Source organism: Ursus arctos, unplaced genomic scaffold (assembly GCF_023065955.2).
Source record: "Ursus arctos isolate Adak ecotype North America unplaced genomic scaffold, UrsArc2.0 scaffold_36, whole genome shotgun sequence".
Classification (NCBI taxonomy): domain Eukaryota; kingdom Metazoa; phylum Chordata; class Mammalia; order Carnivora; family Ursidae; genus Ursus; species Ursus arctos.
Window position 1 is genome coordinate 3,649,730 of NW_026623050.1, and position 27,488 is coordinate 3,677,217.

General features: G+C 39.9%; 1 protein-coding gene across 9 annotated transcripts in view; it reads right to left on the reverse strand.

Moving 5' to 3' along the window:
• MEIS2 (Meis homeobox 2) overlaps positions 1 to 27,488 on the reverse strand; it is a 203,502-nt gene that overhangs the window by 42,176 nt on the left and 133,838 nt on the right. For all 9 annotated transcript variants that reach the window (XM_057306145.1, XM_026480057.4, XM_057306147.1 and 6 more), the window contains exon 9: positions 17,529 to 17,605. In XM_057306145.1, the coding sequence (XP_057162128.1) occupies positions 17,529 to 17,605 (77 nt within the window). The remainder of the gene's footprint in view (positions 1 to 17,528; positions 17,606 to 27,488) is intronic.

The following is a 27,488-nucleotide window of genomic DNA, read 5'->3' on the forward strand; positions in this document are numbered from 1 at the left end:
TTTTCAATGTTAATAAAATATTTGGCAGCTATGGATATCACGTAAATGCATTAGGGCATAAAAGCTAACATTTTCTTTTAATTTTAACAATGTGCATACTATTGGTAAAGAATATTGAAAGAAATACAATGCGTAAGTAGATTTTACACCACATTAGAGTTGCCCAATTTCTCATGTTTAAAATTTTTCTGCATGACTAGAGCCAGGAAGAAATACATGCCAGCATAATTATATGAACAGTTGAAATTTAAACATATTGAAAAGGAGAAGAGAACATGTCCACCCATTTGTTTTGTTTTTTTTTTCTTCCATAATAATCCCAAAGATGAGTAATTTCTTTTCATAGAGTCAAGCTGAAGGCACAAAGCTTTAACATTCAAAGGAGGGAGGTAGGGGGGAAAGAAGCTTTTTTAAGTACTGTGCAAATCAATACACAAAAAAATCTCAAGATGATAGTTTAATTAAAATGTGCACAAGGCAATTCATCAGCCTCTTCCCTTGGTGTACTAGCCTCTAGAATTTGCCTTCTGCTTTCTGATCCCTGATGGTTTTAACTTGAAGGCATTTAAAATAGCTTTCAACCGGCACCTTTCCACTTAGCTTACATTCCTTGTTTTTCTTTATAAACAAGAAATTGTGCTGGCTTTGTGATGTTTGTTATGCTTCATGCTTTTTCATCTCCTGTATGGGCTTTGCCTAGCATGAAATGCTGTCATGCAGTGAAATTTACCTGAGAGCTAGAGGGAGGAAAAAAAATCTTCCAAGTATATTTGGTTACAAGTTCATAGCCAGCTAAATCACGGGCAATTTTATGCTACTGGTTATTTCAATTTAAATGTTTGTAAAAGTACATATAAAAATAAAATAACCACTCCCACAGTCATCAAAATGAAAAATCTGCTTGGATTAGAATATACTGTAAGTTGCTCTAAACTACCATGTGGGAATGTTAATGTTATTCAATTCCTATTACAGATTGTTCTAGGGATACCTTGGCAGGGACATAAAGCTACTGAACTCTTGGCTCCTTAATGGTTTGACTCCCATTGTAATTGCTTTGTTCACTGGCTGCCCTGGGTCTTCATAATTGGTTAGAGTCCAAGGTCACAGATCCAATATGGTAGTGGCTCCCACTCTTAGCTCCCACTCTTGTTAAGTCTTTAATGGTAGCTTTGGTTCAGTATGCTCTATTTCAGATCCAGAAAATCTTCTATCATTAAATAATTAAGGTGAGTGCCCTCTGATAGTTTGACTCAACTTTTGCCCACCACCTCTGCATACAGCAGCTTTCAAAAGCCACCAACAAAAAATTCAGCCCAAAGCCAATCCAAAGTGGGTTTTTTGGAAGACTTTTTGAGATTCCTTAAACGTTTCTTTCATTTTTTTTTTTTTTTTAGAGTACATATAATCATTTGGGTAGTCCTAAAATATTTAAGAAACTTTACTTAAAACATGTAAGAATCCCAATTATTAGTGTCTTACTAATTTGTTTTTCAGAACATTCATAAACATAGCAACATAATAATACTCGGGAAGAGAGAGAGTTTTAATTTTTCTTAAAACCAAGGTCATAATGGCACTATGAAATTACATAGGAAAGAAAAGAAGCTACATGATCAAGATACTTCCTTTTAGGGTTTTTTCTTTTTGAGATAACTAAATCATTGAAAGGATTCTGCAAGCAGGTTGTGGTTTATGAGAAATGGTTCTGGATAGATGATTTGGTTTGTTCAACTTTGCTCATTAGCTCTAACTTGGGTGGCTCTGGGAAACTCATTCTTCCTCTCTGAACTTCAAATTTTTGGGAAAAAAAGAGCTTTGGGTTAGATTATTTACAGGGCTTTTTCCACTCCTAGCTTATTTCATTTAAATTAGCCAATACTTAGCTAAATTTATCACTTTATTAGCAACTGTCTAATTGCCAGGAATATTATTTTACATTTTTAATTCTCCGTTACCTCTAAATAAAGTATTATTACCCTTAAATAGTTTTTACTACTCAGATAAAACCCTTTAGGAGCAACTTTTGGTACTAACTATCCAGTCACCATGCATGCATCTTTCAGTAACTATGAGGTGAGTAATTTCGGTGACCAGGCACGGCAGCACGTACCCAGATCGCGGGAGAGCAAACAGACCACGCTTTCTGCCCTCAGGAAGAAGGAGGTCCTTTCTTTTTAATGGAGCAAACTTTTCCTCAGTTACTTTTATAGTTTCTATAAAGTTCATGGTAAAACAACAATGCCTCCTTTCCTGAGCACAGGCTAATCAAAGAGTCAGTGCACTTGAATCTTGGGAGGCATGTGTTCCTGGGATCCATGTGGGAAATTTATTATAAAATCGAGCTCTACTGTAATTATGACTTCATTGTCTGTGTGTGATAGTGTATTTAATGCTCCCCTTTAAATAAAGATTTAAGAGTCACAAAATAACATATTCGCATAAAACGACTCAACCTGTCTTGTTACTCCTTTTTATTATGAATGCCCAGTTGTCTAAAGAAATAGTAAAATTTTCATGTATTACTCCAAATACAGTCAGGACTGGGTGGATGACAAGGATGATTCATTCACTGCATTCAAGGGGAAAAGATCATGGTTTTGGAAATTTTTCAAACTCATTGAAAGTAGATTTTTTTTGGAATTCTAGGGTTCATCTGTCTTCACGGTCCCCAATGAGAAGCCTTGGCAAGGAATATGCTTATTTTGGAAAGAAATCATGATAGAAATGAACTCTGGTGTAGCAACATGTCAATATAAATGGTACACCCAGGAAAGAGAGCCTTAGGAAATCCAGAAGGTTCTTCAGAGTGACGAAACTGACTTTGGAGACTAAAGAGCTTTGGAAGCAGGCACGGGAGAGAGAGAAATTGTGCTGAGGTCAGATGTGATGGTAGGGTTATAACACAAATATTCCACTGATTTAAATATTTAAATGGCACAGACTTGGCAACCCACAGATTCCAACTTTATTCCTCTCTTGCTATGTAGAAGGGAATTGACAAAGTAGATAACCAGCCCCCGAATCTCAGTATCTTGAGTCAGTTTAGACAAACTTGACAAATGAAGGTAGCTGCTTAGGTAGGGAAATCATCTGATCTGACCATCTCGATAACTCCAAATTCAGTAGCTTTTGGTGAAACTCTACACGTGACTTTGACTTGGTGTTTGAGTTCTATCGCCCTTCTGAATAGGGGCTTCTACCTACAACACTCCTTTAAGAAACGGTCCATCAAAATGACCAAAATAAGGCATTGTGCATAGGCTCTACACAAAAGCTAAATAAGATACACTTTTCATAAGATGGCGTTTCATTTTTCTCTCGTGCTGCCTTTTAAAAATTTATAAATCGTCATGAAAGTGACAAGCCAAAGTGTATAAATGGTCCCCGGCTGAAGTAAATCACTTTAGAGCAGTGCTCACCCACACCAAAGGTCCTTGCCCTTCGCCAGCAGATCAACACCACACTGTTAGGAAGATCGTTTTTGTTTTGAAGCCAACCTGTCAGGGAGCAGGATGCCAAGGAATTTCACAAAGAGGAAAAACTCATGATGTTGACTCCACACTCTTAGAAGATTTTTAATCTTCACAACTATGCAAAACTGTGGAATGTCTACTGAAGTCAAAACTTTCATGGCATAAACATGGACAGCACTGGAGGAGATAATGCTAAGTGAAATAAGTCAAGCAGAGAAAGACAACTATCATATGATTTCTCTCATCTATGGAACATAAGAACTAGGAAGATCGGTAGGGGAAGAAAGGGATAAAGAAAGGGGGGGTAATCAGAAGGGGGAATGAAGCATGAGAGACTATGGACTATGAGAAACAAACTGAGGGCTTCAGAGGGGAGGGGGGTGGGGGAATGGGATAGACCGGCGATGGGTAGTAAGGAGGGCACGTATTGCATGGTGCACTGGGTGTTATACGCAACTAACGAATCATCGAACTTTACATCAGAAACCAGGGATGTACTGTATGGTGACTAACATAATATAATAAAAAATCATAAAAAAAAAAAAACTTTCATGGCATAAGAGTTTACCCCTATATCATTCTCTCTAAACCTGGAAGAAGAACAATGTACTTCATTACCTTGTTTGCTATTCCATTTTTATGAAGACATCTGTGTTTTAAATAGATGCAAAACTTTTTTTTTTTTTTTAACTCTTGTTGGTCTTTCCAATTGGAAATTGTAAACTGTGGCTTGAAATCTTGTTCTCTATAGTGTTCTGCCTCAGCAAGCCCCTATATGACCACACAGGGAGTCGTTCTTCTCAGAGTCCCCTCTAAATACAGCAGTCAGGGGCGCCTGGGTGGCGTAGTCCTTAAGCCCCTGCCTTCGGCTCAGGGCGTGATCCCGGCGTTCTGGGATCGAGCCCCACATCAGGCTCCTCCACTGGGAGCCTGCTTCTCCCTCTCCCACTCCCCCTGCTTGTGTTCCCTCTCTCGCTGGCTGTTCCTATCTCTGTCAAATAAATAAATAAAATCTTTAAAAAAATAAATAACTAAATACAGCAGTCAGTGTGAACTTGCCCCTCCTTCCCTAAGCTCCTCCCAGTGCTCTCTACCATCAAGGCCTCCTCTCTCTTTCTGGACAAGCTCATCTGCTCCCAGGGCCTTGAATAACATCTGTACCCTCAGGCCTACCTTTCCTTCCCCTTGTGCGGTCCCACAGTGTTTCCTGTTATTCTGACCTCTTCCCCTTCAGGGCTCATCTCTATTTTGTGCTATCTATTGTGAAAACAAGATCATCTTCCCAGAGACACCAGCAGGCCCTACTCAAATCTGCTGTCATTGTGGAAAGAATCCCCAAACCCCTGTTCCCCAAGGCACGGAGCCCAGAGTAACAAGCTTCTTTTGCTGTTCGCACCCTGTGCTGAATTAGTCACCAAATCCTGCCACGTTTTTTTAACAATAGAGATAAAATCCGTTCCTTTTCCATTTTAATAGCTAAATCTCTGATTCAGGTTCTGTTTAAGTCACCTATCGTCTACTGTGACTGGTCTCTTTCTCCCTCTCTTCTAATCAATTCAAAATACAATGGTTAAAATCGTTTTCATCTCACTTGCTTTGACTAGATTTTTTTTTTCAGTTCACAGGCTTAGAATCATAAAATAATGGAATTTTAAAGATAGAAAGGACCTTAAAAATCACCCAGTGCCCATTCTTTTATGGATGAGGGAATAGATACTGAGAAAGACTAAATTGCCCAAGATCATACAAATTGTCTGAGCTGGAATTAGACCCAAGCTGCCGACATCCCAGTCAGTTCCCTTTAAACTTTTGCCCTGCATCATCCTTTGTGTGAGTGTGGAAGCTTCCTCCATGCCCCAGAACCCCACGCACCGGGCTGTCTGTCTGTCTCTCTCTCACGGTGCCTCACGCACTTGCAAATTCCTTTTTCCCCAGTCAGGGAGAGCTGGCTTCCTCCCGGCCTCCTCCTTTACTCAATTTCCCCACTTTCATGGTCTCTTGTACTATTTCTATCCAACTACTAAAAGACTTCCTTCCTCTGATTCAAAACTAACTTCAAATCTCATGTCCAAGAAATGGCATGCTAGTGGTAGCTCTGTTATCTCCGTACTCAGCTATGATGCCTGTTTGTTTCCTCGGCCTTCTCTCTAGCTTCTTTGAGTTTAAGTCAACAAAAAATCAGGAGCACCTACTAAGACCTAAGCGAAGTGAATAACCCCTGTGTCACTTAAAAGGCAGAAAAAAAAAAAAAAAGACCCAGGTCAATCCAGAGATTATTTCATACCCTCCACTAGCCTGGAAACCTAGCCAAAGATCAGAACTCTCAGTCGTAAAAAATACAACCGAATTTTGTTCTGTTGTGATGACTCTCTTTCAATCCAGTTTGGTCTATTTGTGAGTGTTGCCATTAGGCTATGGCGAGAGTTTCTCGGAAGGTCTAGCAACAAAGTCCTCATTATTATTGTTGTTGTTGTTAATGCTTACTGGTGTTACTGGGAAAATCCTATCATCTTCATAAAATGCCGATTTTCTCAAGAAATTTTACCTGTTGTCCTCAGAACAAATATAATTCATTATAATACACTACAAAGGGCTGCCCACAATTGTGTCATTAGAAGTGTTATGTAAAATTAGTACTGCCTGGGGCTGGAAATAATTTTTTTTTAAAGATTTTTATTTATTTATTTGACAGAGATAGAGACAGCCAGTGAGAGAGGGAACACAAGCAGGGGGAGTGGGAGAGGAAGAAGCAGGCTCATAGCAGAAGAGCCTGATGTGGGGCTCGATCCCAGAACGCCGGGATCACGCCCTGAGCCGAAGGCAGACGCTTAACCGCTGTGCCACCCAGGCGCCCCTGGAAATAATTTTATTGTATAAAGATTTTCTGTGGTAATGGAGTTTGACTTGTTCATTGTATCTGAAATTCTGAATTCATTTCATCACCAACTTGATGGTAAATTGGCAGCCACTATTTATTTAGAGTGTGGGACAGGCAAGCCTTCCTTCTGAGACCAAATTATTGGCAATTCTTTAATTAATCTAGTAGAAGATGAAATGAAACCGCAGGATATTAGTTCCTGCTGATACTCTAAACATGACACTCTTACATCATAACTAATGCTCAACTCCCTAGGGACCCAGCATCCTGAAAACGTTATCCTAAAAGAGAGCTGCGGGGTCCTAGCTACTACGATGGAACCGAAGTGTGGATCTGACTTATCTGCAGAGCTTTGGAATCAGGACTTTTTTCAGCCCATGGGTTATGGCCCCATTTCCAAAAACATCTATCTGAGCCTAAGGTAACCTAGCAAATCTTTCAAATGGAATAGTCTTGTGGGAGGCAAGTTGTCATTTTCTGACAAATTATTTAGGGCTCAGCTCGGGTTTCATTCTTTCTTCTTTCCCCACTTAAACCCCCTGCTCATTCTCCATAAGCGTCATTTTCTAATTAAGGAAAATGAAATCTGTAATGTGTAGAAGAGAGACATGGCCTCCCTTGGGAGCCAGCCTCGCCCCTCCCAGCACACCATTAAAAAATAGAATCCAGGGGTGGTTGTTTTTTTAATTGGTATGACTTTGTCTTTAGTGCAAAACACATGGCAATAATTTAGTGAACTTCAGTGTTTCTCTTGTGGCAAATTGATAGCATAATTTTATTATGAGTGGAACAATGACTTCTGGGAGCAGGAGAGCTTCTCCCAGAACTACACATAACTCGGTTGACTAAATGTAATACTTGGAGAAAGTAATGAAAACAGAGCTGAGGCTCAGCAAGGCCTAGAAGATTTCAGTTCTTGCTCCTGTCAAAAGGCTACTCAATAAATCATACCTGAAGCTTATTTAATGTCAGAAGCCAGTACACTGACAAAGTGCACTGGGGTGCTCACCTCAGAAAAGGCATGCTGAGTCATGTGATCTCTGGTCCCTGGACCCGATGAGGTCACATAATCCTTCTATGGATTTTAATAAGTAACTTATTATGTTCCCTTTGGTGCTAATTATTTTACACTTGTTTCCTGTTTACTGACATTGCTTTAGTAATTTCATTATGAAAAAATTACGAGGAAAGGTAATCTGTCGGACTTGCACTATTCCATTCCACTGGGAATTTCTACTTTTCTCTTTAAGGGCTTTCTTCTACACCACCCCATGTCACCAAACACAGACACAGAAACACTGAATCCATGGGAACGTCGCAGGTTAACAGGAAGCCTGCATACGCAGCAAAGCAAAGAGCCACACTGAGTCACACAGATCCAAGACTATCAAGATTTAGTAACTCCCAGCTAAGAAGGTATTCGGAATTTACCCTATCGAACTTGGCTTCAGGTAACACAGGAAATAAGCCAGCTGTGACCAAATTCTATTGTGCTACTTTCTACACACCTTTATAAAGAGGAAATTGGCTCATGGGCATTCAAAAATACCCGTTCATCCTTTCAACTGCACTGGCAAATAAAACAATAAGATTCAGATCCACAATTGGGAAGAAAAAAAAACAAAGGACCACTTGGCCCAATGAAATCCTTATGCATTTCGTTTATACATTCGGTTGGGTCTTCTCAGCCAGGAGACTACTGGAATCATAATCCCCTCTTCTGAAGAGGGTGCATTCTGAATTTTAGAGAACAGAGTGCGTAGAGACAAAGAAAGCTGCCCATGTGTTCCTCATTTTTCAATGAAATGATATCCAAAATCTACGTTTAAAAGAGAAGACAGTTTAACCTTGAAATTACCTAAATGTCAATATCAGACAGGTGAAAGTATGCAGATATCTGTGACCATCTCTATGAAGAAGATCTATCAATCAATAACAAAAAAGGAATTTTCTGGCACTCATTCTCGTGATATACTCTTAAGTCAAGAATGGCCAGGTCCTTCCTTAAGAATTGAGTTGAAACCATTAAGCCAGGAGCATTAAAGAGATTATTCACCTGTGGGCTTTGAGGTAGAGTTGAATCCAGGTCTTTGGGGATTAATCCACTATCCCACCCCTCCTTTAGTAATTACTGCTAAAGTTTTTGCTTATCTAAAGGCATTAAGGAAGTTTGGAACTTAAGAGGTCAACATTAAACAGCCTGAAACCGCAGCTTGCAGGGACTTATCTAAAAGATAAGCTGTATCTAGAGACAGATGGGAAATCTCTTCTCTCTCAATGTTTACCTTGCAAGGGAAAAAGAGAAAGAACCTTGCATGTGTTTCAACCCAAGCGCAGAATTAACAATTCTGGACAAGGGCGGGGAGTTAGCTGCAAATCTATATCGAGTGTTCAGTCAGCAATGATGATTCTGATTCATGCACAAAACACAAACAAAAAACAGAAACAGGGCTTTCTATTATGATCACAATAAAACAATGAAGCAGGAAAAAAATGAGGAGAAAACAAAATTTTAAAAACCCAAGAAGTCTGTCTATATTTTTCTATCCAGGTTTCTAAAATGATTTAAAAAAAATGATTTCCTTATTTCTAGAGAATAGAGGAAATAGTTGTGAGTTTCATGAATTGGACGGCATTTCTGGGGTAAGCACTGGGAGGTGCCACCTAGCTGAGGCTCCCTCTCTAATACTTGAAAAACCCAACACAATGAACACAACAGCAGCAACAACAGAACAAGTCCTTAAGATCAAGAGGTTAATAGGACCTACATTTACTCATTAACAGAGCAGATTCTCAATTAAGTAATTTTTGGAAGACTGCTCTCCAATGAATGAATGCGTGAATGAACGAGTGAAGTGAATGAGGATCTGGTCTAAAGACTATTCATAAAGTACTTATTTCTCCGAGAGCGAATCTTTGGAATACATTTTAAAAACACTCTATGCCGGGGGAAATGGAAGAAACGAGGAAAAAAGATTTACGGGAAAAAGCAGCAATGGGGTAAAAAGGACTGAGAACACAGAACCAAGCAGGAGCCACCCAGCCTCTTATTTTTAAGAGTAAAAAATGTAAAGAAAGTAAACAACACAGCATTTGTATATTCCGATCTTTTCGTCTTTGAATAGCTTCTGATAGAAGGGCTCTGTTTACATTTACAAGCATCTTTCAATTTTCTGCATTCTGGAAATAAGTTGGAGTGCAATTAGCAAAGTCCTTTTTGTTGAGTTTTGTTTAAAATATAGCATTGTCGATCTGTGGCTGGGGTTAGGAATACTTGCTGAATCTGTTGCTATAAGAGAATTCTGTAATATTTTCAATAGCTCCTCTTCATTTTTTTTCTATTTTAAAATAAGTAAATAGCAAGCCAATATCATCCGACTTTAAAATCATGCAACCCACTGAAATATCAACTTTTATTTCTGTGTTACTTTGAGAAACCATGTAGATGATGCCAATGATGGATAAAGGACTTATTTGAGCAAACCTTGTCTCTCTTCCAAATCCTGGTATAATGAATTGCAGAAGTAGGTAGAGCCTTGTGCCTCACGCGGGACTGGTCTGTGGAGTTCATTGTCCTCATCAATGAAAGAGAGGGGCTAATTCTAAAAAATCGTCAAATATCAAAAATAGCCTACATTTTGGGCCAAATTTCTTTCCATATTTAGAGACTTTTGAAAAATGGTAACTTTCAGCATGAGAAATTTTATCTTCAAAAAAGTTCTCATTTAAATATTTTCTTTAAAGGGGCAATGTTTGGAACTGTTTCAGAAACTTGTTGCATTCCTTTTTTGTTGTTTTGTGTTTTCTCTGTAGCACTGTACTTTCCTCTAAACGAGGAACTTTTTTTCCCCCTTATTGGCATTCCAACCCAGCAAAGAAATATGCATCCTGAGATAATGCTGCCAGCTTGCTATGAAAACCATATTTCATTCTTTCTTTGCAGAACTAAAGGGAAAAGCACAAAGGAGCTGGTCTAATTGAACGTAAAGGATTGCAGCAAACCTCCCCTTTGAGTCCCCTCACTGGCATCCCCTTCCTTTATTTCCCCCTCTACTCGTTTTGTTTACCGCTTTTAAAAGGCTCTTGCTGAGTCTGAGCTGCTTGCCCAAATTTGGACTGAATCTCAATTTCTGGAAATGGTACTGCCATCCCTACAGGACAGAAGGTGTCTAGAAATGCTGGTCTGACATGGCAGGAGGCTGGAGGCACGGCTGCTGGGGTCCAATAAATATCCTCAGTGCTTCCGATCAGTGTGGGAATCTCACACATCTGCTGCAGGAAGTGAGGTGGGAAAATGTGGCCGTTGTCCCTCTTGCTCAAAACTGTTACGTCCTGGGTCGATGCCCTGGTCGCCCCCCAGCTGCATGTGCTGTAGACAGCAAAAGAAAGCCCAGGGAGGGCTTCAGGCCCATTCAGGGCCATCCCTCTGGTTAAACATTAATCATGTGTGTGTTTTCCTTTTCACGGTTTAAATCTCTCCTCCTACCTCCTTTTGGTTTTCCTCTCAGAAAGAACTGCATGCCCCCAAGAAATGATACTATGACCATGGAGGCCGTGATTGGAACCTGTGTAGAGAGGGGGAGACTGGAGACCCTGATGCTGAGACAAACTTAGTTCCTTCACCCTGTGAGCTGCTGTCGGTAAGAAAAGGCTCTGGTTTTAGCCAAAGATCTCATGGGGCTGGTTGGCATCACACCCCTTGGCATCTCTGCCTCCTTCCGCGGTCACTGATTTTTTTTTTTTTTTCTGGCAGAGGAGGCCATCGGAAAGAGAAGCCTTTCCCCTCAAGTTCACCAAACTGGAATTCAAAAGCAGGCTTTTTTTGTAGTCACTTCCTCAGCATCGGCAGTTCCAGCACATTAAATGCTGACAATGAATCTAGCACCTGGCAAATCTGACTTGCGATTCAAATGGATTTTTATTCAGAAACACAGACGTTACTGGGAAATAATCACCGCAGACGGCAGCTATGTGTCTAATAAATGGCCGTGGTGCAAACTGCTGAGCAGAGAGAGGATTCGTCCAGCAGGCTCGTTCCCTTCAAGTTTCTCTCAACTCCACCTCCCCGGTTTATCACTCCCTCCTTCAGTCCTTTTTCTCTTGAGATAAAAGTGTCCAGCTGTCTCTGTACCTCACTGAGATTTCCTGCACCACTGGCCGATTATTCCATATGTTTACTACAAAATCATTTTACGCCATTCCCAGCTCACGCGTGAGGTCCTAATATCACCCTGTATTTCCCGGTGTCTGCTCCCCTTGCCGTGCAATGGCAACAGAGACACGTCTGAGAGTGACTTTTCTTGGCTGTAAAGAAGGGTACCTCTTTTACCACCTACCCAGCCTCCTATGAATTAGGCTTCACAGCGGGCTTGGGGCTTCACTGACTTAGGGCTTGAAACTGACCCTGTGGTCTTGAAACCCACCTCGGACATTAGTATGGCCCTTCATGTGGACGCAGCAAAGAAAAGCATCTGGGCACCCAAGTCTATCTAGACTGAGGGATTTGGGAGGAGAAGGACTGCTTTCCTCGGACTCCTGCTCTGTTTCTGTCCATATTTCGATCAGGGCTGGGAAGTTCTTCAAACGATTGTGCCTTTTCAGAGCACTTTTAACTTACATCATGTCCTCACACATAAATTCTTTGTCTCTACATCATTCCATTTCACGCAGAAGAAAACCAAGTCACCTGGGTCGTTAGCAAGCCTTCCACAGGGGAAAGAGAACAAAGCTAGAAGAGAAACTGATTCCAAGAGAACTCTCCCAGCATAGCTCCTGAGTCCTAACCGAACAGGTTCCTACGCATGCTGGAAACACTCTTCGGTGTGGCCGCACTGAAATAGGCACAATGAAACGGGCACTTTCCCAGAGCTTCTATAAAGTGGAGGTCCAATTATTAAAAGCTGTTGGACCAAGGGTGTCGTGATACCCTTCATGGAAAGGTGGGGCCAAGAGGGTACAGCTACTTAATATCTTCCGTTTGAGAGGCTGTACCAGGACATTTAACTATTACACAAAGGATCTCTCTGAACTACCTTCGACAGGAAAGTTCTTTGAAATTTATGTTTTGTGCATTTTTATTTGGGGTCCTGGAGACAGCCTTCTATCAAGAAAATAAGTCCTTAATGCCTAGTATACCTGTACTCCGTCAGTAAGTCACCCTGTGGATTTTGCTTGTTGATATAGAGAGAAGATATAATTACTTTGGTGACATGAGCTTTTAAAAGTACAGTACTTCTTCCTTTTAAAATAACCTGGGGGGGCACCTGGGTGGCTCAGTCAGTTAAGCGTCTGACTCTTGATTGTGGCTCAGGTCAAGATGTCACGGTTGTGAGATCAAGCCCTGAATCAGGCTCTATGCTCAGCAGAGAATCTGCTTGAGATTCTCTCTCTCCCTCTCCCTCTGTCCCCACCCCACGTGCACACACGCACTCCCTCTCTTTCTCTCAAAATAAATAAAATCTTCAGAAAACAAAATGAAATAAACCTGGAAATAGGAACTTCAAAATTAATATTGTAATTCAGATAGAACGTTGAGGAAAGTTACTTGAGAACATGGAAACGTCCTGACTTTTGTCATAGTATTTTTCACTTAATGGATTTTAATTGTCAAAGTTAAGACTGCCATATTTCAATGATTATTATTGTCAAAGATGTATGACGGCACCCCAACAAATTATTCAAGCAAGAACTTCCTCATTAAAGAAAAAAAAGAACTTCCTCATTAAAAAATAATTAAAAAAAAAATCTTTTGTCAATGATGTTGTAAGCACGCCTCCTGAGGAAATACCAGAGAGTTAATACCCAAAACTTTCCTTCAAGACGTCTAACCTTCACAGCTATTTGAAGCCACTTACCTCCTAGGGTTCCCTAATCACCTCCCTGGCATCAAAGAACTACCAAAAAAAAAACAAAAACAAAAACAAAACAAAACAAAACAAAAACCCAAAAAACCCCAAAAACGAACCCACCAAAACTCTGATCATCTAAGAAACTACAAAAGTCTGTCTTTGCTTAATGTAGAAGAGATGCACATATCTGAGTATGTTCGCTGAGCCTACTGTGGTGATCGCTTCACAGTATATGTCAGTGGACCCATCACGCTGTATGCCTTAAACTTACACAGTGACGTATGCCAATTATTTCTCAGTAAAATTGGGGGGAAAAAGGAAAAAAGAAAATGTTTTAAAAGGGCTTAGCATAGGCTGGTATATAGCGAATAGTAAATAAGTGATCACAAAATAAATTAGATGTAATATGCTTGTGAGCTCCATGGCGGCAAGAATTATGTCTCCATCTATAAAATCACCGACTTCTAGTCCATATACATGCTCAACAAACAGATGTTACTTATAGAATGGGGGGGGGGGGAAGAAGCTATGCACAGAAAGTTTTCTGCTCTAAAATTTTCTTTCCCCTTAAAAATGTCTTTTTCCCCTTGAAAGAAATCTCCACTCTAGCTTGTAAGCTCCTTAATGACGTCTTTATTGATATCATTGTATGGAACCCGAATTCTCATTTCCACGGCGTATTTTTAACTATTTCAATAGATGGCATCCACCGTGCGTGCCAGCATTACGCCGAGCGCTCAGTCTGTGGCATTTGGTGAATTCTCGCAACTATACAAGATCTGGAGCCCATTGTCCCCATTTTACAGATGAGGAAACTAAAGCGTAAATGGGTTAAGGAATCTGCTCAAGGTCAAACATCTGAGAGATGATGGAACAAGGATTTTAACCCCCCAGAGCCTGGTTCCGGAGCCTGAGCGCTTCCCCACCAGCCATATTACCATTCGAGCTTGAATCACTATCCAGTCAAATCACACCGCGTTTGCTTCTCCACCATGAGGAGGTTATTCAGCTGGAGGACATGCATTTCTCTGCTGTTTTTCTCTAATGCATGTACACTGGTCATTCTAACCAGCAGAGAAGACCAGTCTTGCCACTTGTGATTAGCTTAGCGGTGAAGCACATACATTGAAGAGCTGGTTACCATGGTTTAAAAAAAAAAGAAGTCTTAATTAGATGACTGATTCTTTCGGTGCTTCTGAGGGCTAACTGGAAGAAAAAATGACTCCGTGTCATAAACTCCACTCTTTTCCTGCAATCACATTTGATTTGGTTGTATCACCACTGTTTGCATCCTCCCTAGTGTAAATACACTGGCAAAGCCCATTACGATTATTCCTAACCCTGACTGCTAGGATAAAACGATCTGTAATTCCCTTAATTATCTCCTAAACTTCCTTTTTGCTTATTTGTTCTAAAATTGCCTACTGCTCTTAACAGGTCTGTTTTTACTGCTTCTTGCTCTTGTCAGGTGCGTGGAGCCGGGCTCTACTGCTTGTTACTCTGGATGTGGACGTGATGTTACAGCGCTACTGAACCACCCTGACCTTGCTTGGCCTTTGTATTTCAAGAAGTACATGAGAAACCCAACTAGAACAGCAGTCATCCACGATCTTGTGATTTGTGTGCTTTCTAGACTATTCCTAACTCTTTGGGTACAAGCCTCACAGGACACAAGCCTAACATCCTGGTCTTAATCAGAGGAGTGGGTCTTATTTCCAAGGAGAGCTGACAGAATGAGGTTTGGGGAACTACCCTCTGATCCCTGTGCTTTTTGGCTGAGAGCGCTCAGGGCCTGGAGAAATAGCTTAGAGCCCACTGTTACCAGGTCTCTTAGACGTCACTTAGCACTTAAGGACAGTGATTATGAAGGCCTTTGAAATTAGGCTGGATAGCTTTCTCGGGTTCGAAGCTGACTTCATCAAGGCATCAGACAGTTTCTAAACGTACTGAAGTCACCGGTGATCTCGTTTAAACGTCTTTGTGAAATCCCCAGACACTCGATCCCTATATGAAATTCTTGGTAGTCTTTTCGAGCTATTTGCTATACTATCCTCATGAGTCACACCTTATTATCAAAGTTACAGTAGCCGTTAACTAAGAATTGGACCTCGGGGCAGGATTATAGGGTTTTTCAGAAGGAAGTGTGAAAATTAGGAACATGGAATTATTTTGTAGAGACGTAGGTGTCAACGTTTATGCCACATTATGGAAAGTCTACCGAGCGACAGACTGTCACATCCTAACCCTGGGCGTTCTGCAGCAAATACGGCTCAAATGATAGAGAAACGAGACCCCTAAACTATCACACCGACAGAACTCCTCGTACGTGCCTCCGGGCTCAGTGGAATTCAGAAAATAAGGGTGCTCTTTCCAGGTTCCCACCAGGTGTCTGATTGTGAGAAACGCTCCTGTTTAGATGCAGGACTCCAGCTTCTTTGCTCTTGAAGTATAATGACTACATCAAAAAGTACAGGGAAAGGATGATATGGGACAGTACGTTCAAGAAGAGCATCAAATGTCAATGCCGAATCTCCGCGCATAAAGACTCCGTCTCTCTCAAACACGCCCATCACCACCTTCCTCAACTTGCCCCACGTGTACAAAAATGACGATTCTAAAGCAATATTAACTGCATGAAGGACCGCTGACTATGGAGCTGCTGAGTTTGGTCACCAGTGTGTTATCAAATAACGTGCAGGGTGAAGAAGTTTCCTGCAGTTAACAGAGAGCGTATTTATTTTTCCTATTTTAGACCCCCGGTAGCTTGTGCGGGGAACATAAAATGGACTATAGATGTGGACGTATATTCTATGTATTTACACTAGGAGGCTCGTATCAACATATAATCACATACACATGCCCGTCAGGAGCTCATAGCCTTTATCCCAAGTTGTTGGTCTAAAGGGTATCTTTCAGTGTACATAGTTCCAATCTTTAGAAGAAAATTAAAGTGAATTCAAGTCTGTATTGTCTATCCTTTCTTTCTGCCTTTCTTTTCAGGTTAGCAGTTTATTTCTGCATTAATCACCCTGACAGAAGCAAGGCAACTCAATTTTCTGCTTCCGTAGGTAGGCACATCACCTTCTGTACAGCACTAGGCATGAAAAGGGCTGCAGCTAAGCTTTGGTTACTGGTGTAATTGAAATGCTATCCACACTATAGGGTGCTTTAAAGTCAGATAACGGCAGTTCCTGTGGCCAATTTAAGTAGCTTGACTTCCCTGGGAAAAAAAAAAATTGCCTGACAGATAAGGCAGACAAACTGGCTAATTCTCCAAGCATGTCTCTCATTGTGATCCTAGAAAAATGAGAAAAAAATGAATCACAGAACCACAAAATCAATTGACCCTCGGGTGGCTCATCAGGCAGCGAGCCTGATAAACCTAAAAGCTTTGTTAATGTCTGCCTGCCTGTATCCCACAGATAGGGCACTTTGTAAATGAACCTGCTTTGATAAATATATTAAGGAAAGCTGTGAATAAAGGCAGAGACTTCTCATTTGTAAATACAACCTCTGCTACATGGAATTAGAATGATAAAATGGAGTTCCATGTAATTAAGTTTGTATAAGGCCTGAAATCCGTGCAAATACTTTCCCTGAATTTTGAAAGGGAACTGTCAGTTCAATTAATCTGAACATCACCCCAAGAATGTACTGAACAAAATTAAGCTGCCGATAAAACCTGGGCCAGTATTTTGATAAGTAATTCCTATATCATTTCTTGGCCACTGTGATCATTTTATTTAATCCTCTGCCCCTCCTTTTTCTCAGTTACCCTCTAAGCCACATACAAAGGGTGATGGGCCATGCACCACACAGGAGTAATCTGTCACATCGCAAAGCTCAAACTGGGAAAACCTTTTTTTCCCCTGTGTTAAAAAAAAAAAATTAGGGTAAATAAATTTCTATTAGGAAATGCTAAAAAGCCTGCATCAACATCACCCCTCAAAGTCTAGACAAAAGAAACCTTCCCAGAGCTGATAACTCCATACAAGGACTGCACACACAATCACACACACACACAGAAAAAAGCCCACAGTCACTCTTTTCAATACGAATGGCCTGAACAAGAATGTGTGGTTCAGCTGGAGAATTTGGAAGCATCAGCGATGGGAAAAGTGAGGTGGAGAGGAGGAGAGAAAGAGGAACACATCTTAAAGCCACCATGTACCTTTTCGTCCCCTACCCACTACTTTCACACCTCAGGGCAGAAACACAGACGTTACCCTCCTCAATTTCATTGGTTTCAGAAACAAAAGAGAAAACACTTATTTAGAAATCTTATTTCAGCCATGGGAGAAAGACATTGATTTTTGGGTCACTCACCAGTTGTTTACTTGGAGGATTGTAAGTCCTGTGTCTTGCGCTAACTGTTTCTTCTGTTCTTCGGAAGGGTACGGATGCTAATGGAAAAACAAATGTTTTAAAAGATGTATCAGAAGTTAAGAAAGACTCACTTACTTCTAAGAATGAAACCACTGTTTGTGATTTCTTTAGTCTATGGCTTGATTTTCCTAATCGAGGCTTTTTTTTTTTTTTTTTTTAATCGTGTAGAAAAATAGAGGCAGGGACAAGAATCCAAAAACCGGCATTAGCAGCCCCCTCGTTTCTGCCACACGTTGGAGGGCCGGCAGTAAGAAGCAAAGTGTTTTCAGTTACTCAATTGCTTCAGCCGGTCAGGGTTGGAAAGCACTTTCGTGATGGCATCAGATTTTTGGTTATCTGCAATCACTTCAGTTACACTAAGAGAACTAGTTTCAGGGCCATTTTACTCTACTGCCTCGAAAACCTACGTGAAGCCCTTATCCTAAGTCATCTTCGTGAGATGGCCAATATAATCGTTATTTCCTAGTGAATCTGAGGTTATTGACAGCAGAAGTTTGGAAAGTGAGATAGTACATAATCATTACGCTTCTTAGAAGCCACAGCAACGGCTCCGATTGTAACAGAGTTTACTGGCCGTATTTACGTTGACTCCTTTCGAGGACAGTGGGAGATGCACTTGTGTTTACTGGTTACTGCTCTGCATTAACACAATGGGTCACACACGATGACCACACATCAAAAGGAGTCAATGACGTGCCAGGCTTCATATAGAAATTTTACTTTTGACCTTCTGGTATGGCAATCAGCAAACGAAGCCATGGGTTTCAGTGCTTTTTCGTTCTTTACTTCCCATCACGGCTCATCAACACTTGCACTGAACCACCCCCTCCCATCACCGACCGCTTTCCTCCATCATTCTGAATTCAAGGATTGTTATTGTAGAATCACGCACTCACTTTAAGAGACCCTGCAGTTGCACGTACATAATTATAAAACACGCCTCTAGAGAGGTCCCTGCTCTAAATTCACTGGTTTTCTTAAACAGAAAAGTAAACTTTTATCCGGCATGTCAACGTCATTCATAAACTAGGAAGCCTTTAATATTATGTGCCATCAACGTCATTAAAGGGTGACATTAGGAACAACAGAATATTCCATCCAGAGCATTCTAATCACCCCAGAGTTGGAGAGAATGCGTGTTTTTCAATCATCTAAAATTTTATTCTTTAGGTATTTCATCTTCTATAATAGTCTGCATTATCCAAAACGTGCACGATTCCTTATTAGCAAACCCAGATGCCATTAGGTTAAACAAAATCCCCTGTACGGCAAAAGGGGTTAACCAGATTTGTATTAATATGGAAGCCAGGCTTTTAATATTCTGCAAATGTTAACAAAGAAAGATGATAATGTTGAGTTAATATGGGTTAAGCATAAAATGAAAATAAATTTTTCTGATTGCGAGGTGTTGACACTTTTTTGGCTAGGGCCTCCAGCCTGTTCCTGAAAGCTGTGTAATTACAGAAGGCTTTTCCCCTCCTTCCCCCTCCTGCTTCAAGCCTACCCACATTAGTAATGACCCCTTCACTGCTTCAAAAACCACTAATGGTCTTCAGCACGGGCAAGAAAAATGAACAGGATAAATTGGAATCCACAGTCAGTAATTTGCATCCTATGAGGGCTGCTTCGGCCACTCGCACTCATTCCTGGCCATCAATCCCTGCCTGTCAGGTGCGGTACTCTGCCGCCACGACAAATACTCCTCCTAGCACTCGGATTCGTCCAAACAATGTAATTGTCCTCTATTCTCCTGTTGGTAATGGAGATAATGAATGACTGCCCAAACAAGAAGGATTGCTCATCACAGACGCCCGGGTGGCTTCAAACTGGAAAAGGCCGAGGGTACAAATTTTAATTGACTGAAAACAGTGGTTGGAGCAAAATGACCAAAAACAATCCCCAGATCCTTCTTGTCATAGCATTTTCCTGCCAAATTCGAGGGAGGTGCACCTTTTGACTTTTTGTCCCTCTAAGATTTTGAAACCTTAGGTTTCTTAGGTTACTGTCCCTATATGGAAATGACGGAAGATGGAACGGAAATGTTCAAGTCACAAGAAGGAAAACGAGGACTCATTGCAAGAGCGCATAGATACGCATCAGTGACGTCATCCAGCGTGTTGTTTCCTTACGTGGTGTTTTCTCTCTGGTGTGTTCAGTCTTGCTCACTGTTGGATGCATTTGCTCAAGGCAGGTCTAACAAGACATGGGTGTTGTGGGTGTGTGTGTGTGTGTGTGTGTGAAAAAGAGGGACGGAGGCAGACGCACACGCGCGTGCGTGCACACACACACAGAAGGTTTAGATGAAGTAAAGGTTTAGGACGTTAAGGAAGTAGAAGTGTAGAAAGCTGATGGGAGTGGAAAGCCAATGCCTTCAAGTAGGACTGTAAATTCTGATCAAATAACCAGAATTCTTTCCAGTGTTTTATTAGAAATTTAGTCAAATGACCACAAAATTACATAAACAGTACATCTTAGCTTGGGAATCCCTGAGCCGCACTTTCATTCCACTATGAGAGCAGTTGCAAATTCCATCCACAATCATTAAAAAAATTGGGACCTTACCAAAATTCACCTTGCACAGATGGCTTTTTTTTTTAATTAATAGGGAAGACCATAATAACTTTAACTTATTTAAATAACGTTCTGTGGTTTTTGAACATTCGTGATTCTATGCCCCTTTTATACATGGAGTGGACTGTTTATCTGAAAGTGTTCTGGCAGTCAGCCACTATATTTCTAAAATTAAAAAAGGGATGGAAAACAATCAGCTTTCAGAGGAACTGGAACCATGGCAATGTGTTTTGGATTAATTTACAAATATATGTATATATTTAAGGCCTAACTGTAGAACGAGAGAATTTCTACTACATGGTCTGTCATATGCATTCCTCTACTTTATTAGAACAGACATCATATTGAAATAATAAACATGGGAAGCCTTCACTTCTTCTTTGATGTATATTACTAAATGTCTGACTGGCTCAAATTTAAAATAAACTTTGGTATGTTTGCACTTGAAAACTGGAAGGAGACCACAAGCAATAATTTGTTGTCAGTTTCCATATTCTTGGACTAAAGCTGGAGTTTAGTCTGTTCACTGTTGGGGGCCAACCCGCTCTGGTCCAGTGGCCCAGGGGTGGCTCGATTTACTTTTAAGAACACACACCGTAACATAATAGCGACGATGATGATTCCCTTCATCAAGAAAGACCCAGCATAGGTCAAAGTTTTTCACATCCCAAAATAGTTCTAAAGCCACTGTTGAATAGAAGTGAGTCGCAAGGATCCGCTTACTTTGAATATCAACTGACAACTGTTCAAAAAGGTAGTAAGACATATATGGCTCACGACCCAGTGTAGACAGAAAATATTTTTAATTGCCCCCCCCTTTTTCCCTAAACACTCGTTTGAAAGTAAGATATTATCTTTATTCAAGATACTAACCTTAGTTAGACCTTCTCCCCCTCTCTCCTTTTGAGGTTAACCTGGTTTATCAAGAACATGGAAACGGAGCCACAATATCCTTGGAAAACATCACTGAAACAGTTTTTGGATGAAACCACTTAATAATAATCTTCTTTTGTGATTAATCCCTCCCCAGTAATGTCCAACCTGGAGATGATCTATCATGAATTTAATTCTATGTCGAAAGGACTTGGACTGATGTCTAAGAATACTTCCAGCAGTATTTCTAATCATCTCATGAATTAGAAATACAGGATAAATGAAAACGGTAGTATTTGGAAGGGTGAAAAACTGGAAATAAGCTATTTATCAACTGAATCTTAGTTAATAAAATGTGAGGTTCTCATGAAAAAGTTTTTCCCAGATATTGTTGAGCGAAAAAAAGCAAACTGTAGAACATGTATTATGACGTTTTGTAAAATAGATACGTAAATAGATTAATTATATATGTATAGATCTGTCCTGGTAGTGCAAGAAAACATCTGGAAAAACACACACTGATAATGGTTTGTGTATGTAGGGCATGGGGTAGAAGCGTTTACTCTCTGTTTATAGATACCTGTACGGTCTCTCTGTGTACTGCTTCAAACAACGGTTTCAAGGACTATTACTTTTTTAATTATAATTTATTGTAATTAATTCATATACTTTGTATTTTTTAAATGCCACAGTAACATTTTTATAAAGTTAGATATTCTTTTATGTTATAGTAACTCTGGCTGAATAATTTTTTTTTAAAGATTTTATTTATTTGTTTGACACACAGAGAGAGAACAAGCAGAGAGAGTGACAAGCAGGGGCAGAGGGGGAAGCAGACTCCTGCTGAGCAAGGAGCCCAATGTGGGACTCGATCCTAGGACCCTGGGCTCATGACCTGAGCCGAAGGCAGACGCTTAATGGACTGAGCCACCCATGTGCCCCTCGGACTAGATAATTTTTAAAAGCAGGACATCTTTAGGACCAGTCCTGCCTCTTAAGTTACTTCCCTACCCAATGAGTTTGACTCACTTGCTGGCCTATGAAGCTTACTAGATGAGCTCTTTGAAGCACAATGTCCAATTTGCCAAATGACTTCTGTGATGATGTAGTGTAACCATTAAGACAAACAATGAAGGAATTTGTTGAGCAGGGTCTTAGTTGGAAACTGATCACTCTGGTGACTGCTTCCCTTTCCTCAATCCCCTCCAAGACACTATTTGCTCTGTAGAGTTCATCCAGGTGACTTAGATTTTGATGATGTCACTCATATATGGAACCCCGCAGGCAATTTACCTGAGGTGGACAATAAAACTGCATTGGGTAGGGCGCCTGGGTGGCTCAGTTGACTCAGGTCATGATCCCAGGGTTCTGGGATCGAGTCCCACATCAGGCTCCCTGCTCAGCAGGGATTCTGCTTCTCTCTCTCCCTCTGCCCCTCCCCCCTGCTTGTGCACTCTCCCTTTCTCTCTCTCTCTCAAAATAAATAAAGAAAATATTTTTTAAAAATAAATAAAATCTTAAAAAAAATAAAAAATAAAATACAAATTAAAAAAAATAAAACTACAAACTGTATTGGGTAAATATCCCTTATTTCTCTAGGACTATGCTTACTGAACTGGGTACAAGTAGAGGTGCTAAAGATTTAACTCCTGAATAAACAAGAGCATTTTCTGGAATATCAAATTTATTCAGTGGCCATTAATTTAACATCTTTTCCTTATGTAAACAAAAAATCCTATGCTATGACTAGAATGTATGCAACAAATAACATTTTCACATAAAACAAGAAACAAGATATTTAAAACCCATCACATCCTCACATTAGAAGGTAATCTCCTTTCCACTAAATTCGTATTGCAATTTACTTGGTATTTATAATTTAAGCCTTTCATTGTCAAGTCTTATTTATCTATTTTGTTTTCATTAAGTTTAACTTTCTGAGAGTAAAGCCCCGCGTTTTTTAAACTTTTGTAATTCTCCCCAACTCCATCGGAGTATCTCTAAATATTTGTAGGAAAAATGGGGGGAAAAAACCCCAACCAAACAAAAAACCAGACACAAGTTCTCAGCCAAGCTGTTCTGTCACCTTGAATAAGACCGTGCCTGGAATCCAGTCTCTGTAAGGTAAGATGAAGAGGTTAACAAAGCTTTATATGGGTTGTGAAATATCTATAGAGATTATAATAAAGTTTGTGATGGTTAATGGTGAATCTTAGTGATTCTCTCTCTCTCACACACACACACACATTCTCTCTCTCTCTCTCTCTCAAATTGTCTTGAGCTTCTAATCACTACTTCAGGCCGCACTACAAACCCTTCGCTCTTCCACTGCCAAACTCACTTCCTGTTTCTACCCTAAGCACTTCTACAGGAAACACGATGTATCTCTTGCTTTATGTTACTATTTGTAAATGTCTTCATTTTCTGCAGGTCCCCTTATCTCTGTCCTGAGTTCTTGAGATCAGAACCACAAAATCGTAGAATAAAAAGGTCTTTAGATAGAACTATGGTCTGGAACCAACTTATGTAGATGGGAAAGCCAAGACTCACAGGCTTAAGTAACATACGCCCCGTCATGGAAACAGGCAGTGGTAAAAGATGGGATAGCCACCTGCTCTCTCGACATTTAGTGGCGGTTTTTCCCACTTTAACATTAACGTTTCTCACTGAAGTATCTTTCCCTTTTCTTTTGGTAATAGTGCCCTGATTTTACTTTAGGAATGTGTTCAGGGGTGGCCAAAGGACCAGGCTTAGTCAATCAACATAGTTAATCATTCCGGCTGCATTGAAAATGAAACCCAAGTTAGGCTAATGGGAGTCAGTTAGACTGTCATTCAAAAGCATTCTCTTTTCACAGGGGTTACTCAGTCAGTAGAATATGTGCCTGGAGTTGCTGAGGCCATTGTTGCCACCGAAATGGAAAAGCCTGACTGAGGGTGAAGCCCATGCAGACAAAAGCAGAGCCAATGAAGAATCGATTCCTGACATTATTTCTGCACTTGGATACAGCTTTACCTAAAACTAGCTCCTTTTACCTTCCAGTTACTTGAGCCAATAAATTAGTCCTGACTCATACACCTGGCACAACTTAGATTACCTGGAATCTCCCCGGTGTATTCCTTTACCCCCTCTAGCTAAAAATGATTATTTGTTGTGAAGAAGAAGAAGAAAAAGAAGGAGGAGGAGGAGGGGGAGGGGGAAGGGAAGAAGAGAAAAGAAACGAACCATTTTGCTTTCATCTATGCCTGCAGACTCTGATTAAACACGACAAAAATCTTGAGGATTGGGATTTTTTAAAAAGTTTATCAGAGTTGTGATCCCAATAAATTAAAAAATGGCCTAGCTTGGAAGACAGAGGTTTAAGCATGCAATGTATATAAAACCCAGAATTTTTTAAAATTTAAATTAGAAAGGCAAAGTATGAGGTAGAATTCTTAGGGTGTTTCTTAAAATGACCAAACAGAGAGGAAGTTTCAGTATGTTTCTTGTGTCAAGTTGAAATTCTTAAGGGCAAGGATAGAAATTTACTAATCAAAATACCTAAGACTCAAAAACCTTACAGAAACCAAAGGCTGTGATAATGCAAAATGACACCACTTTTGCAATCATCCAGCTAATTTAGGGTTATTTTATTTCAGTAGAATTCCCAGCTGCCGAAGGAGAGTGCATTTCACAACATTCCTTTCCATTTCCATGATTCTGGTATGGCCATCATGGCCAGTCCAAACACTGAATCCATTGGAAAATCCTCTCCAGCCAGAAGTAGTCACTCTCCCCAAAAATTTCACAGCGCTTTCTCTCCTTCTCTCTTGTGTTTTTATTTGCTCCACACTGTTTTTTATGTATATCTGTGTACTTGTGTTAGATCCTTTGTTGCACTGCAAATCATTTGAGGACAAAGGTCAAGATAAAACGCACTTAAGCAAGAGTCAATCCCACATAATAAGTGCTCAATACATCCCTGTCTGTGAGGCATTGCTTCTGAAATTTATAATGTTTCCTACTAGAAAGGACTGATGGTTCTACGTATTTGAAGCATAAGTACTCGGATAAAAATGGAAAGATTCAGTCATTTAACTGTTTTACCGACACAATATTTGGATATTTGAAAACTTCTACTAAATTTTTAACTTTTCATCCAGATGTTTGGTGTCATGGAAACCCAGATTCCAGATTTAAATTAGTTAGTTGGGTTTTGTTTTGTTTTGTTTTTTTATGCCACATGTATATTTGGGATGAAGAAAATGTGGCTATTTCAGGAGATTCATTTTCATTTGAGTCCACATGGAAGTAAATAGATTGAATTATAATAATCACATGTTTTAAAATTCAGAAATGTTTGAGAGATTTTTTAATAATAGCCAGATCCTGAGAGATTAACATGTTTGGTTGATATTTAGAGCCATGGTAGGAAGGCCTCATTAAAAGGAGCAAAAAAGAAAAGTGCTCTCTCTCCGGTAGATAAGCTAAAGGAATACTGAATGAGCCTGATGGATTATCATCCGGAGATTTTAAGAACAGTTATTAAATTTATTATTATCAAGATAGAGATAAAATAAAAAAATGAAGAAGGAATTTCTTATGAAACCAAAGTTAATGACCGAAAGAAAAAAAAGTAAGTGTCTTGGGACAAAGTAGAAACACTTTTTGCATCTTCAAGAGGAAATGTTACATATACATATCCTAGTGGTATTAGAAGCAGTTCATATGGGCAGGAGTGATGAAATTAAGTGAAACTTAGATACCACCAACACCTATTCTACTTTTTTAAATTTTTTTTTTAATTTTTGAAGTTTTATTTTTTATGTTATCTCTACACCCAACCTGGGGCTTGAACTTACACCCCCCAAATCCCAAGTTGCCTTGGTCTCCCAACTCAGCCAACCAGGTGTCACCCCCTACCTGCCCCCATTCTATTTCTAAATTTCCAAAAAGACATAAAAAGTATCAGGAAAACATATTATAAAACATTTGCAGATAGGAGTCAGGATTTTAAGCGCGATGGATATAATTATTTTCCTGTTGACTGAGACTTTAAAGCTGAGCTCAGTCTTCTTTTGAAAATAACAGAAATATATTCCTAAGGCTAGAGAAAGATAATTTTTATTTAACATTTGTTAGGACGCTCCCATGAGCTGCTTGGCCATGCGTGTTACACTGCCTACATGGCTAATGGGTAATCTTACCAAATGAGCCAAAGGCCACAGATAAGGCCTTGACTCATTTAACGATCATTTCACATTTCCACACTATGACCAAATTAATATTTTATGGGACCACTCAGTTCTATAGCCAGACCACTTTTCCAAAAAATTGAATTTTGTGTTTATTTTATGGATCATTTGTTGAAATAGATTTCAAAACAGGTTTGGGCTGTTTAGATTTTTCAGTGAACTGAAAAAGAAAAACTTACAGACTCAGAGTTTTAGAACTAGAAAAGACATTAGAGTCATCTCATTCAAACTTTCTTATTTTGTGTCTAACAAAACTGAGGTCAACTGAGGAGAAAGGGACTTGCCTAAACCTTGTTGGCCTGGCCTCCTCCCCTTTTTAAGACATCCCTGGTTTCCCCAGCAAGAAGAAATTTCATGCTTACATAATCTCAAAGAACATTTCGTATGGAACATCATTTCTACCTAGAAATTGTGGATACCAATAGCCAGATTTTATCCTGTAAATTACTTAACACCCATTTCTACATGTTCTTACGTCACCCTACACTTCCCCCTTATGCCACGCCACTGCATTGTAAATACTTGCTTATTTGTCTACCTCTCCTATTAGACTCTACGCCCCTTGAGAGCAGAGACCAGCTCTGCACATTTGACTTCCAGAATCTAGTTCACAGCCCAGCATGCAAGAGGCAGCAAGAACTGCATGTTGAATTAATCAAGTTTGAGAATGCAAGCAAATACATTCTTTGCAAAGTAAAAATACTATTTTGAACTGAGAGAGAAGTCGGTGGAGGCAAAGGGTGGATAGCAAATGAGAAGGGAGATTTAAGGAAGGAGACGTGCAAAGTTATGGCATCACACGCGAAACAATGAAAACCACCTCTTATTTAAAACAAGAGTAAAATTTTATATATGTAGAGAACGGGGTAGAAATTGGCAAATTCAGATGGTGACACTGAGAAGCTGTAGAAAAGAAGTGCATGGGACTTTTCATTAACATTTTATATCTCTTCTTGTTAAAGAGGCTAAGGGGTTGCTTTAAAACAAGGATCTGAAGTACTTGGTAGAGAGTTATATAATGTCTAGACAACAGAGATACTTGTATCTAATCTTATGACAGCAATCCTACTTAACAGGTCCAGACACAGTGCCATATGAGACTGAGTTAGAAGGAAATGAGGATTAGTGATTAGTCTATTACATTTCTTTAATAACATGAAAAAATATGGATAAAAAAGTGGGGTACATCTCAAAGAATTATTAAGCCAATTTACAACCTATA